At 29.0% G+C, this 16,689-nt stretch overlaps 1 protein-coding gene across 6 annotated transcripts in view; it reads left to right on the top strand.

Moving 5' to 3' along the window:
- Positions 1 to 13,639, top strand: part of Oct-TyrR (Octopamine-Tyramine receptor) — a 1,169,363-nt gene extending 1,155,724 nt beyond the window's left edge. For all 6 annotated transcript variants that reach the window (XM_075365895.1, XM_075365894.1, XM_075365896.1 and 3 more), the window contains one exon: positions 11,989 to 13,639. In XM_075365895.1, coding sequence (XP_075222010.1) covers positions 12,032 to 13,468 — 1,437 coding nt within the window. In that variant the 5' untranslated portion in view covers positions 11,989 to 12,031 and the 3' untranslated portion in view covers positions 13,469 to 13,639. The remainder of the gene's footprint in view (positions 1 to 11,988) is intronic.
- The last annotated feature ends 3,050 nt before the right edge of the window (positions 13,640 to 16,689 follow it).

Genomic DNA, 16,689 nt, shown 5'->3' with positions numbered 1-16,689 from the left:
ACTGCAAAGATTATCCCGAAGCAGACATTGATAGCGACCATAATTTGGTGATAATGAAATGTAGTAGATTGGGATTTCAAACCTGAAGAAAAGTGTCAGATAAATTGGTGGGATTGGTGGACTTATACCAAGAAAATGAATTAGAACTGGAATTATAGAGAGAAAAGAAGAGGTCGAAGAGGATGAAAAGGGAGATGCAATTCTAAGATCTGAATTTAAGAGAGCATTAAAAGTTGTGAACGGCAGAAAGACTCCTGAGATAGACGGGATACCTGTAGAATTATTGCGAAGTGCTGGTGAGGAAGGAGTAGATAGATTATATACACTGGTGTGTAATGTTTACGAAAAAGGGGAAAAGTTCCGTCAGACTTCAAAAAGAGTGTTATTGTCATGATACCAAAGAAAGCCGGAGCAGATAAATGTGAATAGTACAGAACAATTAGCTTAACTTCTCATGCATCAAAAATCTTAACTAGAATTCTGTACAGAAGAATTGAGAAGAGAGTGGAATAAGTGTTAGGAGAAGACCAATTTGGTTTCAGGAAAAATATAGGAACAAAGGAATCATTTTTAACACTCAGATTAATAGGAGAAAAAAGATTAAAGAAAAACAAACCAACGTACTTGGCTTTTATAAACTTACAAAATACATTTGATAACGTAGAATGGAATAAAATGTTGAACATTTTAAACAAATTTAGGGTTCAAATATAGAGATAGAAGAACAATTGGAAACATTTTCAGGAACCAAACAGTAGTAATCGAAAAACATAAGAAAGAACCCGTAATAAAAAAGGGAGTCTTATAATTATGTTTCCTATCCCCATTACTATTTAATCTTTACATAGAATAAGCAGTTAATGATGTTAAAGAATAATTTAGATCCGGAGTAATAGTGCAGGGTGAAAAGATAAAGATGTTGCGATTTGTCGATGATATAGTAATTCTTGCTGACAGTAAAAAAGATTTAGAAGAAATACCGAATAACATGAATGAAGACCTACGCAAGAACTGCCGCATTAAAATAAACAAGAACTAAACGAAAGTAAATGTAATAGAAATAATGTAGATGGATCATTGAATATAAAAATAGGAAGAGAAAAGATTACGAAGGTAGTAGAATTACTAAAGATGGACGAAGAAGGAGCGATATAAAATTCCACTAGCACAGGCAAACTAGCTTTCAGTCAGAAATACAATTTTTTTACATCAAAAATTAATTTAAACGTAAGGAAAATATTTTTGAAAGTATATGTTTGGAGTGTAGCTTTAAATGAAAATGAAACTTGGACGATCGGAGTACCTGAGAAGAAAAGATTAGAAGCTTTTGAAATGTGGTGCTATAGGAGAATGAATCAGATGGGTGGATAAAGTGACTAATGAAGAGGTGTTGCGGCAAATTGATGAAGAGAGAAGCATTCGGAAAAATATAGTTAAATGAAGAAACAGACTTATAGACCACATATTAAGGCATCCTGGAATAGTCGCTTTAATATTGTGGAGAGATGTAGATGGGAAAAATTGTGTAGGTAAAGGGATTAGGAATATGTAAAACAAATCTTTAGGGATGTAGGATGTAAGGAGTATACCGAAATGAAACGACTGGCACTAGGTATGGAATCTTGGAGAACTGCATCAAACCAGTCAAATGACTGAAAACAAAAAAAAGTGTTTATAATGTATTGCATCTAGAAATAAGCACAAATCGAAACGTGTATATATTTATATAATTTTACTCCATGTTCTTGAGTGTTTTCGTAATTATTGATGGAGATTTAAATCCGGATTTAATTTTTTCCTGTTTGAAACCAATAAAAAAATGTACAATTTTTTAATTTAAAATTTACAGAACATTGGAATAAAATTATCTTTAAAATTTCATTATGGGTTTAATTACGTTAATTATTTTTATTAATACCGTTATTATTACTTTTTTTTATGTATCTAATCCCTTTAAATCAAAATTAGATTTTAATTTATTTTGTTAACGATGAAACGAAGTACATTTATCAGAATCAGTCATGCGTGATATTAAATGTTATCTGTCAGATAAGTAAAGACAACTAGAGACAATTTACAGCCTTAACTACGAGTATAAGAGAGAGAAAGGTTGTTTTTACTTAGCAACCTTAAATTTCTTTAAAAGGAAAAACTTTGATTTATCTAATCACTGAACAGTGTTAGTAATGTATTTAAGAAAGAGGTAATTAATTTAGTAGGAATTTCACCTTTTTTTTTGTTGTATAATTAATGAAGCCAAATTTAACATCAACTAAATTTTATAAGCAATAAATAAATTTTAATAACTGTTTTAAAATTCTGTTGTTAATACAACATATTTTTACCAATTTTATTTAAATAAAGCCACACTTTTATATTTCTAAACTAGCGCTTAGTACTTATTTTGTACTAGTGCCTAATACAGATAGGAAAAATAAAATATCAGGTTTTGGAGCAAAAATTAAAATTTTTCATTTAAATAATGGTACACTTTTATTTCTAAATTATTGCATAATATCACGTTGTCTAAAACTTATTAAATCTTTGGAGACCAAAATTGAGAATACTTATTGTTATAGGAAAGTAGCATTGTGAGACCACATATGCAAATTTTTTTCGGTGACCTTCTGCCATTTTTCCGGCAACACCATAATCCTGTAGCTGTAGAACTTCTGCGGCTTCTGGCCAAAAACCTTGTGACACGTGGTTTTCACAGACCTCTTTTGAAACTAATAACACCATTCAGATAATACTCCAGAGACCGAAACAAATGATAACCTTACGACTAACCAGGTCCAGCTATACGGTGGGTGCATTAAAACCTCCCACTTAAGTTCTCTCAATTCTGACGGGTCTTTAAAGATGTATGCGATCTGGGCGTGGTCAACGTAGTATACGACACCATTTCTGGTCTACGAATCAGTTCAGGCAATTTCTTTTGAATTGCTAGGTGCAATCGCGCTAACTGTCGACTGTATAGGTCTGACTCTGTGTTCTGCTCGGCGGCAGCAGCTCGTGATGCTTGATGCCCTTTCATTCCTATCAGACGCACAGCATAACTTTCCTGGGCGTCAGTATGGGCTTTGCCACAGACTGTGATGCTTCTCCTCTTTTCGACCGAGATTTTTATCGCACATTGTAGTCGTAGGTTATCCACTTTTAATCACTCGTAATCAACCTCTTCCGAAATGACTCGATATCATTACGTTTCAGTAGTGATTCGCTAATAGAAATTCGATCGAGTAAATTTTTCTAAGTCAGATAATTTGCACCCAAACGTCGAGCTTGTTTTTGTATTAAAAAATATTTTAATACTGTCTGGTGATGGATGTTTAGGTTATCGGCAATGTGCTGCCAATAACTTAAACACCAAGACTGCTTATATGCTAGTCTTTCTCATTTTCTGCCAGAATACGTTAAAGACTCAATACTTTTTAGACTACCTACTTCTTTTATAGATGTAAAATGGAAGTGAACGGAAAAATTGCAAGATGTCATTTTAATTGGAATTTAGTGTAATTGTCAGCTATTTTTTAGTCATTCAAATTTAACAGTAGACCGTTCTTATGCTCAGGATACACTGAGTGAATGCCTTGCACCATAGAAATAAAAGAGATTATCCATGGGTACACTTTGAAAATTAAACAAAAAGTTCAACGAGGACGTTCAGTGAATTAAATGTGAATTACCCTTACATTTGTCGGGGACTCCCTTTTGTCTATAACATGGGGGGGGGGGCAAAGTAAGACCGTAGTTCCGGTGGGGGGTCCCTTTCGGGTTCCCCATTTGAGGCGTGGCGTCAAGACCGAAATCCCGATAGGGGATCCCTTGGGGTCGCCTCATTAGAGACGTGACGTATAATTACAAGACCGGGACCCGGCTACCTAGGTGGAACTTTAATTACCGACGAGGTAGTTTGAGGCGATGACACTCCCTGGAGCTAAGTAAATTCTTAATTACGAATCCTGCTGGGGGGGGGGGGAATAAACCAATGATATGAAAAAAATGTTACACTTTATAGACGTCACTTCCTATCTATAAAGTTTACTTCTTCCAAAATTTGCCTTGAGACAACCTAGAATGTAAGAATAAGAAGTATATTGTGAGCGGTATGCGAGAAATGGCAATTATAAATTCTTCCATGATGAGATCATATTTTTTAAAATTGGTCGCATCAGTAACCTATCCGGGGATTAAGGTATATATGGGTATCCTAGAAATCCACTTTACTGACTACACTTCTTTAAAAAAATGTCAACGATGACTGCATACCTGCACAGACCATAGATCCTAGCAGATTTTTTTTAATGATGTTGCATTATAAGAAAATTGAATAAAAAGAAATTCCTTTTAACAGGATGAAGCATCGCTATGTTTTTCTTTAATTGTGCTAGACTTTATAAAAATAACATTTCCTGACAAACGGATTATATGAATAAATTTTTAGATCATCGAACTTAATATGTTTAGACTTTTACCCGTAACACAATTTGTAGTATGCTGTCAACCAGACCAGAAATATTTTGAAGAAAGTAAAGAAAGAATCATTGCAGAAGAATGCTTTAAAATTATAAAGAGATCTCTTCCGTATGTTTAGGTGTCATGTAGACACAGAATTGAATTGTGTTTACCAGTTGAAGACGAATATTTGAACATAACTTTTAATCAATAGATTACCAACGTTTCGGTCATAAAACTTTTAATCGTAAAATATATTTCATTTATTATTTAATTCTTGTTACTTTTACTACTATATACTTTCATTGCTATACCCTTATGATTTTTAAATTCTTGTCCATTAAGTATATATTTTTTTTTATTTTATCTCCAATTTTGGGAATGTTTTAATATAACAAATATGTTTTCTGATGAGACCGGTTAATGAAAATAAATATTATTTATATATGCTATATTAGAAATTAAGAACAAATTAATTAATTTTACTTTATTATGTTTGTTACATAGCATATAATTCTGTAGATATTATTTATAGGTAATTCTAAAAATCATACTATCATGCTACTTATAAAATGTAAAAGAATACTAAAATTAGTAAATTAACATAACCAGTTATTTCTTCTGTTTTTTTTTGTTTTTTTTTTACTTTAAGCAACCATACAAAAGAAAATACTGAAATCGCTTGAATAAAAAGTATAAGTGGACTCCGAATAAATTTATGAGAAAATGCGATAAAAAAACAAAAAATTGAAACTCAGGACCAGTAATAATATATTAAATATTTTTTTCTCTATACTTGTATGACGAATTCATTTTCAAGTGGCAGTTTTTGAGATTTACTAATGAAGTAATTTTAAAGGTAATTTGCATAAATGACTTAATAAAGTTGGTATATGAAGTAAAATTTGCATACAGTAATGAAATCAAGTCACAGTCATACTCTGCAACGAGATATTTTTTTATCTCTCTTTTGCACAAAAATAAGAGTATTAAAAAAAATACATATGCTAGTGACAACAGGGCAGGTCGCGTAATATTTATGATTAAAGAGGTTTTTAATTTGTTGGTGTTGATGACTACCTGTTGCAAAGTACTTCACGTTACTGCGCAGTTCTATTATTTATGGTTAACAGTAATTACTTTAGTCTTTTTCAACGATATTACATATATATATATATATGTTTGTTTTAAAACAAATGCTATGATTTTTTTTTCATTGATTTTTTTTATTATCGCATCAACTATTTTTTTTTGTTTTTTTTACTTTAAGCAACCATACAAAAGAAAATACTGAAATCGCTTGAATAAAAAGTATAAGTGGACTCCGAATAAATTTATGAGAAAATGCGATAAAAAAACAAAAAATTGAAACTCAGGACCAGTAATAATATATTAAATATTTTTTTCTCTATACTTGTATGACGAATTCATTTCAAGTGGCAGTTTTTGAGATTTACTAATGAAGTAATTTTAAAGGTAATTTGCATTACCAACTTAAATAAAATTAATCGTTCAAAAATTGTTATAAAGAGTAAACAGTGTTTACAAAGAAGTGATCCTTAATAAAAATAAAAATTCAAAAAAAAAATTGTTAAAAAATATTGAAAAAAAAAGTATAACTCTTATGAAAATAATGAAAAAAATTTCTTTTTATTTTGGGTCCAGGATATATTATAGGAATCAAAACTACTTAAATTTTAATTTCCCTTAGACAAGAAAAAAAAATATTATAATAAAAATTAAAAGAGTTAGAGCCAAAATAAAAAAAAAATCATAATAGTGTATTTTTTAAAGATGGAGAATGAATTTGAAACAAAATATTTTTAACGATATTCATACACAGGTTAAACTTAGCAAACTTGCTTAAGTAAGATTTTCTCCAAACTTAACACCATCTCCAATAAAAGCTTAAACAAATAAGTAAAGATTTTCAGAAAAACTTTTATTTTTTTAAGATCCGGGAATTATAATTTTCGGAAATTGTAAACATTTTTTCATAACCTATATATTATTTATAAAACATCAAAATTTTTTTAAATGTTAAAAATGAAGGAAGATAAATAAATTAAAAAAATATATATATTTCAATTTTAAGAGGTGACTATTGATTTTTTAATACTTATTTCGAATTATTTATACGTAAAATGTAGGTAACAAATTTACAATGTAAAGTTTTATTTAAAGTTTTTTTTTTTCTGGGAGAAAAACGCTTCCGCATTATTATCGCCCGGATATGACATATTTGTTGTAAAAAAACATACATCCCATTTTATATCTTAAAATAATATAATTTTCGACTGCTACACGGCAATTGGCATGAACAGCTGAAACACACTACAGTAATTTAAATATTTGAATATAAACGAACGGCCTTAAGAAACCGCAAAACATAAGATAAAAACATTTCATTATTCCCTAGAATAATTCGCATGTTAGCCCCTAGTTTACTTGCGACGCAATGCCGCATAACAGACGCAATACCCAAGGATGTGGTGCAATGTCAGTCGGCAGTAGCAGCGAGCACAAACTGGTGTATCTGTTTGAGTCATCATATATCCTGGCGTGTCTTATTCTCAAACGGGAGATAATAACCTCCTCTCGACGGTTATTTCTGCATGAGGAGCTCTACCGTGAAACAGTATTCTTAATTGGCTAAAGAATCATTTAAAGAAAATCGAAATTGAGTTTTTTGCAATATCCTCACCTTCTTAACGTACTTTGAAGAAAAATGGTATGATCAATGCCCCTTATATAGATATATTTGAACTAAATTTGATGAAATTCGGTTTGGTCAATCCTGAGATACAAGGTCAAAAGCAGTGCAACACACATACGTACATACATATTTTTTTTAGTATAGATGAACTGGTTGGATCATAAAACGTAAAGATTTACAAAAAAACTCGATACCCCATTTTTGACATTATCACCTTACTTTTGTCATTAATTTCCCCTTCAGTATATCTATTATAGCTATATTCACGAAAAAAATAATATGATTAGTTTAAAAGAAATGCATATTTCTTTTAAATTGTTTGCATAAGTGCATACAATTTAATAATTAGTTAATGTAAATTTTATTTCGCAAAACAAAAATATCTTTCATATTCACGCATAACCAATTTAAATATTCCATTGTACTAGAAATAACAATATACTTTGCAATAATAATGCCGATCATAATGGAGGAACGGTAACGTATCGGGCTTTCATCCAGGGGTACCAAGTTTACATTCGGTCAGGCTTGACATTTTTAATACGCTATAAAATTCCATTTTCATATTCTCACGTACAAGCTTCTCTATTAGCTTCTACCGTGAATTAATTCATCAAGCAAATAAATGAAAAAGTTAAATAAAAAAATAGTATTACTTCTATTAAAAATTATATACATTTGAATGAACTAAAACGATCCGCCACTTTTTAGTTAGCCTTCTTTCCTGAGTTAATTGAAGCTGTCTTAACTGCCTTGTAGGTAAAGTAAAAAAAAAAAAAATGTAATGCAGAGATTTGTTCAATTACAATAGATACATTTTATTTTAATTATGAAAAAAAATCAGACAATAAAGTTAAAAATAATTATACATGAAAAAATTTACCTAACCGTTTTTTGGGATAGGGATAAATTTATGATGAAGTTAATTATAAAATGATCATTATATTTTCTATGTTTAGTGCTGCTTACCTTTCTTAGATTCATTTTTTTATCTCTTTTTGCCGCGTTTCGGAACCACTCTATTGTCAAAACTTATTGTACTGATACTTTACATTTCCGTTAATCTACAGCGTTTTTTCAACGCCCCTCCCAATATTTGATGTCATGCTTCACCTGCCCTTCTTGTTTATTTGATATTAATGGTTATATTTAACTTTTAATTTTATTTATCTATTAGTGACGCACAAAATGCTTGTCATGCTACCCCTTAAAGGCATGACGTACATTAAAGATATCTTTAACGCTATCCTGCAGACGTCTTACTTACCAGCGGAATGGAATGTGTTACAGGTGGTAATGATCTTGTAACCAGGCAAGCCTTTATATGAAGTGTTTGTTTAGCTGTTTCGTTAACCGTTTAATTTTATTCTTATATTTTTAATAGTTAAATCTTTTACATATTTAAAAGTAACAACGTTTTTTACACCTGAATGAAAATATTGTTATTTCATTTAATTTTTTTTTGTATAATGGAATTTGCTTTCTAAAAAAATAAACAGTATATCTTATATGAAAGGAAAAAATATTATTTTGCTAACATACCTACATATTTGACGTTTGAAAATTTCAAAATAATTACATAATGAATATTTTTCAAATTTTTAGTAAGTTAGTAACAAGTTGATCAAATATAATTTTATTCGTAAAGGATATTATTATTATTCACTTTTGACCTTAAGGACAGTGTTTGAACTTGAATTTTTCATCATTATCCGGTCCTAAGTTGTTTTCTCGTTCTTTTTCTTTACCCACAATCTCTTCATTCTTTGACTTTTTTCCTGTTTCTTTTGTTCTTCCACTTTGCTCCGGTTTTCATCTTCACTTCAAACTTCGTGTTTATAATTTGGTTTCTGACTTCTTCTTTTTCTTATCACTTCCCTGTTAATCTCTTCTTGTGTTAGATCTTCCTCTGCTTCGTGATGTCAGTTGGTTTACCTGACTGAGCCGTACTCCATCAAAGATTCTCTTCGTGAGTCTTTTGTTGTTCATTCGCTTTATGTGCTGTGTAATATAAGTCTGCGTTCTCTGATCATGTCTGTGAATGTATCCGTTCGTTCATACAATTCCTTGGTTGGTCTATTCATTCTTAAGCCATCCATACACTGTTCCAAAATTATCTGAGTATTTTCCATTCTAATTTTTTCAATTTCTGTGATGTCTGGTGCTCCAATTGTGGTATTGTCTGATGCATGCTTCTGGTAGCACGACTGGTAAATTTCAGTCCAACAAAATTACATAATATTACTTCTTAAACCATTTGAAATAACCATAAACTGTGGATTAAAACTATGAAAATTACTTTTTAAATAACCAACACAAAATTACGTCCTTAATTTTTTCTAAATTTTCAAGAGTTGAAAACTTATTTTTTTTTTAAATGAGATGATGTAAATTGTGACTACTCATTGGAAGGCCCTTTGAATGACAGTTAATTCGGTACAAATAAAATAAAAATTGGTAGTTGGCTAGTATTAAAATTATGATGCAAAATGTGTTTTATAGGTTATGTTGGGATACAGTGTTGCTGACCCAAAGAATTACGTCTGAAATCGTCCGTTCTTCTTAAAAATATGGGTTTTAGGTTTCTCCAGCATTGAAAAAACGTACCAGTAAACACGGCATTATAACATCAGTTAAACGTACAAAAAACCAATAATAAGATACCTATTTCTATGCTGGTAACATATATTGAAAAATTTATTATCAGATAACTTATTGATTAAATAATTAAATAAAAATTAATTCATAAATGAATAATTTGTAATCAAAAAATAAAGCTTAAATCATTCATTAGATAATTTTGTTATGAAGTTTTTTAACGATAAGAGTCCTTAAGAAATAACAAATTAAACACATGTTTTTTTACCTCAATAAAATAAAAGTATCAGATTTTAAATCATTTGTTCAAAATAATTCCCATTTTCCTGTAAACAATAATAAAGTCTTTGTTGAAATTCACTTCTTATTTTTATTAAAGTTTCTTTAGTTACATACCTACATGCTCTTACAATTTTATTTTTCAACTCGAAATTCGTTAGCACGACTTTTTTAATTAATTATTGATTTTAAATGGCCCCACAAAAAAAAGTCCAGTGGTGTAAGATCAGCAGATCTTGCCGGCCATTCTATTGTTCCTCTTCTACTTATCCAATGCCCAGGAAACCTCTGGTCCAACCAATGTCGAACTGGAAGTGAACTGTGAGAAGGTGCTCCATCTTGCTGAAGGTGAAGCTTGTCTTCGTTATGTAACATACTTCCATTGTCATCTAACTGATTTTCTAATGTATGGACTATTAGTGGGTGAATAACTTCATCCAGCAATTGCAAATGCTTTTCACCTGTGAAATTCCTATCGATAAATACCGAATCGATTATGTTATCACCGTAAATCACGGCCTACACACTTATTTTTTCAGGATGCTGCGTGTTTCCAACATTTAAAACATAAATATTAACAAAGCAATTTAGAAAGAAGATGAATTTGTCAGAAAACCAAATATTTTTTGTAAACATTGGATTGGCATCTATTAATTGAATCATTTATTCACAGAATTTAATCCTTTTGTCAGCATCATCCTCATTCAGTTCTTGATGCAGTTGAATTTTTTACGGAAAAGATTTATTCAAATTTAATGTAGTAAAAACAGAACCGTAAGAAACCCCAGTTTCACGGGATATTTAACAAATTGAGCTTTGAGGATTTGATACTACATTTTCCAATATTTCAACCAACGTTAATTTGTCTAAAACCAAATGCCATGTTAATTTTAATATTTTTCAACATGTTGCCAGCAAAGAAGTAGGTACCCTATTTTATTGGTTTTTCGTATGTTTAACTCATGTTATAATGCTGTGTTTACTGGCACATTTTTGCAATGTTGGAGAAACGTAAAACCCATATTTTCAACAAGAACGGACGATTTCAAAACTAATGCCTTTGGATCAGTAACACTATATTTCAATATAACCCAAAAAACCACATTTTTAATCATAACTTCAATACCAGCGAACCAATTTTTATTTTATTTGTACCAAATTACTTGTCATTCAAAGGGCCTTCCAATGAGTGTTACAATATACATCTCCTTAAAAAGAAAAAAGTTTAAAAAAAATTTAAGGACGAAATTTTATGTTGGTTATTTAAAAAATCATTTTCACAGTTTTAATCCACAGATTATGGTTATTTCAAACGGTTTAAGAAGTAATATCATGTAATTTTATAGTTACTTTTGTTAGACTGAAATTTTAAAAACGTACTACCCAAACGGTTTTTCGCACCTACTGAGCGAAAAGGATGGATAGATTTTAATTTTCTTTCCACCAAAATTCATTATTTTTTGGGTTGTCAATTAATGTAATTAAATACTACTATTGCTAATTAAGATTTTTTAGTTGGTGTAAGTGTAGTGGTGAGGGTGGGTTCCACCCCTTCAAAAATAATTTTTAAGTTGTTCCCTTCGAATATAGTAGACATGCTTGCGAACTGATATACGATGGGACTGATGGCTGTTGAATAATAAATGTGGTATCTTTCAAATGGTCACCCGGTATATATGTTCATGCGTTGTTACAGTGCAGTTATCTTCGTGAAAGCATCAAACGTAAAAAAATAAATACTAAGCAATAACTCAACGAAATGTTTATAAATCAATGTAAAATTGGTTAGATTTCTGTCTAAATTTTTTTTTATTTTTAATTCAAATCTAATGGAAAATTTTGATGAATTCATACAAAATAAATTCTATATTTAATGACTTTATTTAATTTAATTGATATGTTTAAATAATTTAAAATGGTGTTTTATTATGTTTCAGAAAATCGTAATTTGATGGATGATAAATCAAGATGAGTTAAAATATGGAGGTGTTAGACTATACAGAAGCTGGTAACCACAGCAATTTAACCTTACATAAAGATGACGAGTTGGGGGGATGTCCGGACGAACCCCTTCAAGAGTATTCAGTATTTGGAGCCACCTTAGCTGTACCGTTCTGGGAAGCTGCAGTAACATTATTAGTTCTTGGAGCTATTATACTTCTTACTATCGTAGGAAATGTTCTGGTTATCCTTAGCGTTTTCACGCATAAACCGTTACGAATAGTTCAAAATTTTTTTATCGTATCTTTAGCGGTCGCTGATTTAACCGTTGCGCTTCTTGTTCTCCCGTATAATGTCGTTTATTATTTATTAGGTAGATGGGTTTTTGGAATTCACGTTTGTAAAATGTGGTTAACATGTGACGTAATGTGTTGTACGGCATCTATATTAAATTTATGTGCGATCGCTCTCGATCGTTATTGGGCGATAACAGATCCGATAAATTACGCGCAAAAAAGGACAATGAAAAGAGTCGTATTGATGATTACTGTGGTATGGATATTATCTGCGTTAATAAGTTCTCCACCTCTTATAGGTTGGAACGATTGGCCCGAGGTTTTTCATAATAATACACCGTGTCAACTCACTAGTCAACAAGGATATGTCGTCTACTCGTCTTTAGGGTCGTTTTACATTCCTCTGTTAATCATGACCATCGTTTATATTGAAATATTTGTGGCTACTAGAAGGAGATTGAGAGAAAGAGCTAGAGCTTCAAAATTAAACGCGGTTAAACAAAACTTAGCTCATCAACAAAATTCGGTTAAAGAAAGGCAATCTCCGTTAGATCAAGAATCTGTAAGTAGTGAAACGAATCACAACGAAGATCCTCATCGTAAATCGAAAGAGAAAAAAAAGAAAAAACGGCGAAAGAAACACGATAATAAAAAGAGCGATAGTAAAAGTAAATATCTACTACAAACACCGGCTCAAGAAGATTCAGTAACGGATCTGCACGATGCATCAAATAATTCTCCGCGTAATGCAGAAGGGAATAATCTAACACCGCCAACGACCACAACAACCACGACAACAACGACAACCGCTTCAAGTAACCCGGCAAATAATGACCGTGAACAAACCGCCGTTCCGGTATTAATTGTTCCCGGAAATTCTAAAAGAACAAATCAAGTACACCAATTTATTGAAGAAAAACAAAGAATATCGTTATCAAAAGAAAGAAGAGCCGCACGCACATTAGGTATAATTATGGGTGTATTCGTCGTATGTTGGTTGCCCTTCTTTTTAATGTATGTAATATTACCGTTTTGTAATTCATGTTGTCCTTCTGTTAAGTTTATTAATTTTATAACATGGCTTGGATATATTAATTCAGCATTAAATCCAATTATATATACAATATTTAATCTTGATTTTCGAAGAGCTTTTAAAAAGCTACTTCATTTAAAACCGTAATTTTATAGCCTATTTAGATTAAAATAATAATTTATTATTTTCTAGGCGAAATATAAATAATAAATATATAAAATAATTGTAATTAAACGATATATCAATATAATTACCCGATTTATTTTTCCTTAAATTTTTATACAACTTTTTGATTAAAATGATTACCTATATTGATAATAAAAAAATCCCTAAACAATTTTTAATACATTTCTTTTTTGCTCAAATATTTTTTTCTTAAATGAATAGATAAATTATAATTATATACAAGCTATGTATTATAATAAATTTATGCAGCATATATATATATATATATATATATATATATATATTGCGTAAAAGTAAATGCGCGAGTTATCATGCATTAAAGTAGTATTTAGAGTTAATATAATATTTAAAATATTATATATTGTTAACTAAGTAATTAGTTATATGAACTATAATTATAATAGTGTATATTTTATGATAAATATTATTTATGTTTTATAGTATAAATTCATTATGTAAAATTTTTAGCGTTATTTATTGTAAATTAATAGATAATAATTAAATATCGTTTATGGATTAAAAAAATATTATTAAAAATAGTATCATAAGTATTTATTAAGGATAATTATTTCTCTTTTTTTTATCCAATTAAAATTTATAAAAGATGTGTCATCCAATTTTTTTATTGTCCTGCAAAAAATTTAAGTAATATTATTTATTTTATAAAATGGCTTATGTATTCAATAATTGAAATTTCTCCTAAGATTAATATTTATGAAAAAGTATTTTATTCTATTTTACTGTTAACAGTTAATTTTATGGAGAAACATATACACTTTCCCCACTTTGATAATTAATTGGAAGCAACTGGAAATTTTTTTTTACTGGTTTTAAGATAAAATCAGAAGTTACACAAAAATAGACCTAAACTTAATAAGAGACAAGTATATCAGGAAATAAGATATCATCAATGACAAGAAAGTTCCTTAAAGAAAATAAAAGGAATGGAGACAGGTCGTAGGGCAATAAAAGAAAATTAAGATGCATAAGGTATGAGGGAATTAGTATTAAGAAAGGACACTTTTAGTTGGTTAAGAGATAGTTATCGGTTACTTTATTAATTAAAAGTTATGAAATTTACTTGCTTCCATTAGCGATAATCTCTGTGTAAGATGATGAAGTCACGCGTTCGGTGTCGTGGACAAAAAAAAAAATTTTCATTGTATAGCTCGAACACTAAACACTGCTTATCTTTTTAACCAAATAACTTTTTTCAAAATTTTGGAAATTTTTTGTTTGAAAATTTTTTTATTATTTTCTTTGAAATTTATACAAATAGAGAACCTTTATTAAACAAAACATATTAAAATTCTGTTGTAATAAAACTTTTCTTGATAATTATAATTAAGCTATAACGCACAATTATGTGTAACAAGTCTTAAACATTTATCTTAATACATATTTTTTAAATATACTTTCTTAAAATGTTGCAGCACTAACAAAACGTAAACCTTATAGATTATGATTTGAATAAAAATGTATACTTTTTAAAATGATATATTATAAAATTGTTTTAAAAATAATATTTAATAAGAAAGAATTTTTAATTTTAATTGGTTTGATCAGTCTTAATATAAAACTAATGGATAATTGATGAATAATTCTACAAAAATACATAACTTTAATAAATAATGATATTTACAACAGTAATTATTTTTAACCCATACATTTACGAAATAATGAATTTAAGAGTAAATTTACTAATTTAAATATTGAATTTTTATAATAGTTTTTAAATTTACAAATAATTTTTTAATTTCATTTTGTTAAATTGAAATTATACCCATTTAATATGGAATAATCTCTTTTACAACTTACCGTTAACTCGGCTAGTATATTTAATATAGAAAAGTGGGACATTTAAAAACAGAAAAATTCTTTAATAAAATGCAACAGTATGGATAATGGTAGTTTTTATTACTAGATATTTCCCATTTAATAATATTAAAAAATCCATTATTTGATAATTAAATTTTTTTAAAAATAAAAGTTAACTTGAATATAAATTTAATACATATTAATAAATCGAATGCATATGCATTAGCAAAAACGGATAATGACAGAAAACTCATTAGTTCAGTTATTTTATTATGAAAAAAGCATCTAAAAAAATGCTATCAGAAATATATTAGTTGATCAATAGCTTTAAAATATTTAAATGCACTTAATTAAAATAGATAATTAGTAATATTTATAATAATAAAAAATAAACACACAATAATTGAAAAGATAACGATAAAATATTTTGGAAATAATTTTTTTAGAAATATGAACAGTTTTTAAACAAATGTTACAAGTAAGGGAAAACAAGTGGTCTTTAACACCACTTGATGTTAAAAAAGAGATTAAATACCCTAAACACAAACATATAATAATAAAAAATAAAAATAAAATGTAGAATTAAGTTATCGCGTGACGAAGTAAAGTTTAAAGTGCCATTAAAAGAAAAAATAATAAATCTGATAAATAAAAAAAATGCAATCTGTCACGCAACATCCAGATGTGGAAGACTGTATTAACTTATCAATTTTAGTTGAATATAAAACATAATAAATAATTACCTAATGAATAATATGATTAGCTGTAATATTTTATGTGAAGCTATTATTATTTTTATACGCTCAAATTTTCCCTATAAATTGTGATAATTAATTAATTATTCTGCCTATATTATGCAATAACATGTTATAAAACAATATATTACTAAGGTAGATTTATTATTGTATTACTTACGTTTTGAATTTTTTATAAGCCAGAATGTAGTTGACGAAAGTTATTATAACGAAAGTTAATAAAATAATATTGTAACTGAATTAACCTTAAGATTATATTAATTGATTTTTTTAAATAATAAAATCAATGTACAGAGTCTATACAAAAAGTTTCAGGACTGAGGCTACAAAAACAAAACAAAAAAGTGAGACAAAGTGTATTCGTAGTTAAGCTCTCTATACACTGTAGTCTCCTTTCAACTCGTTAAAAATGTTTAGATCGATTATAAAGGCCATCAAAAGCCCTAGAGAAGTTTTTTTTTGGAATCGCTATTAGAATGCTTGTAATACTATTTTCTATGGAATCCAACGAATCGTACCGCTCCAGTTTAGTAGGCATCTTTACTTTAGAAAGAAGAAAATAATACGCAGGGAATATATTCGGCGTGTATGGAGAGTGGTCCTGAACTG

Source organism: Lycorma delicatula, chromosome 5, assembly GCF_047948215.1.
Source record: "Lycorma delicatula isolate Av1 chromosome 5, ASM4794821v1, whole genome shotgun sequence".
Taxonomy (NCBI): domain Eukaryota; kingdom Metazoa; phylum Arthropoda; class Insecta; order Hemiptera; family Fulgoridae; genus Lycorma; species Lycorma delicatula.
Note: the sequence above shows the minus strand (reverse complement) of the source record. Positions and strands in the feature narration are given on the sequence as shown.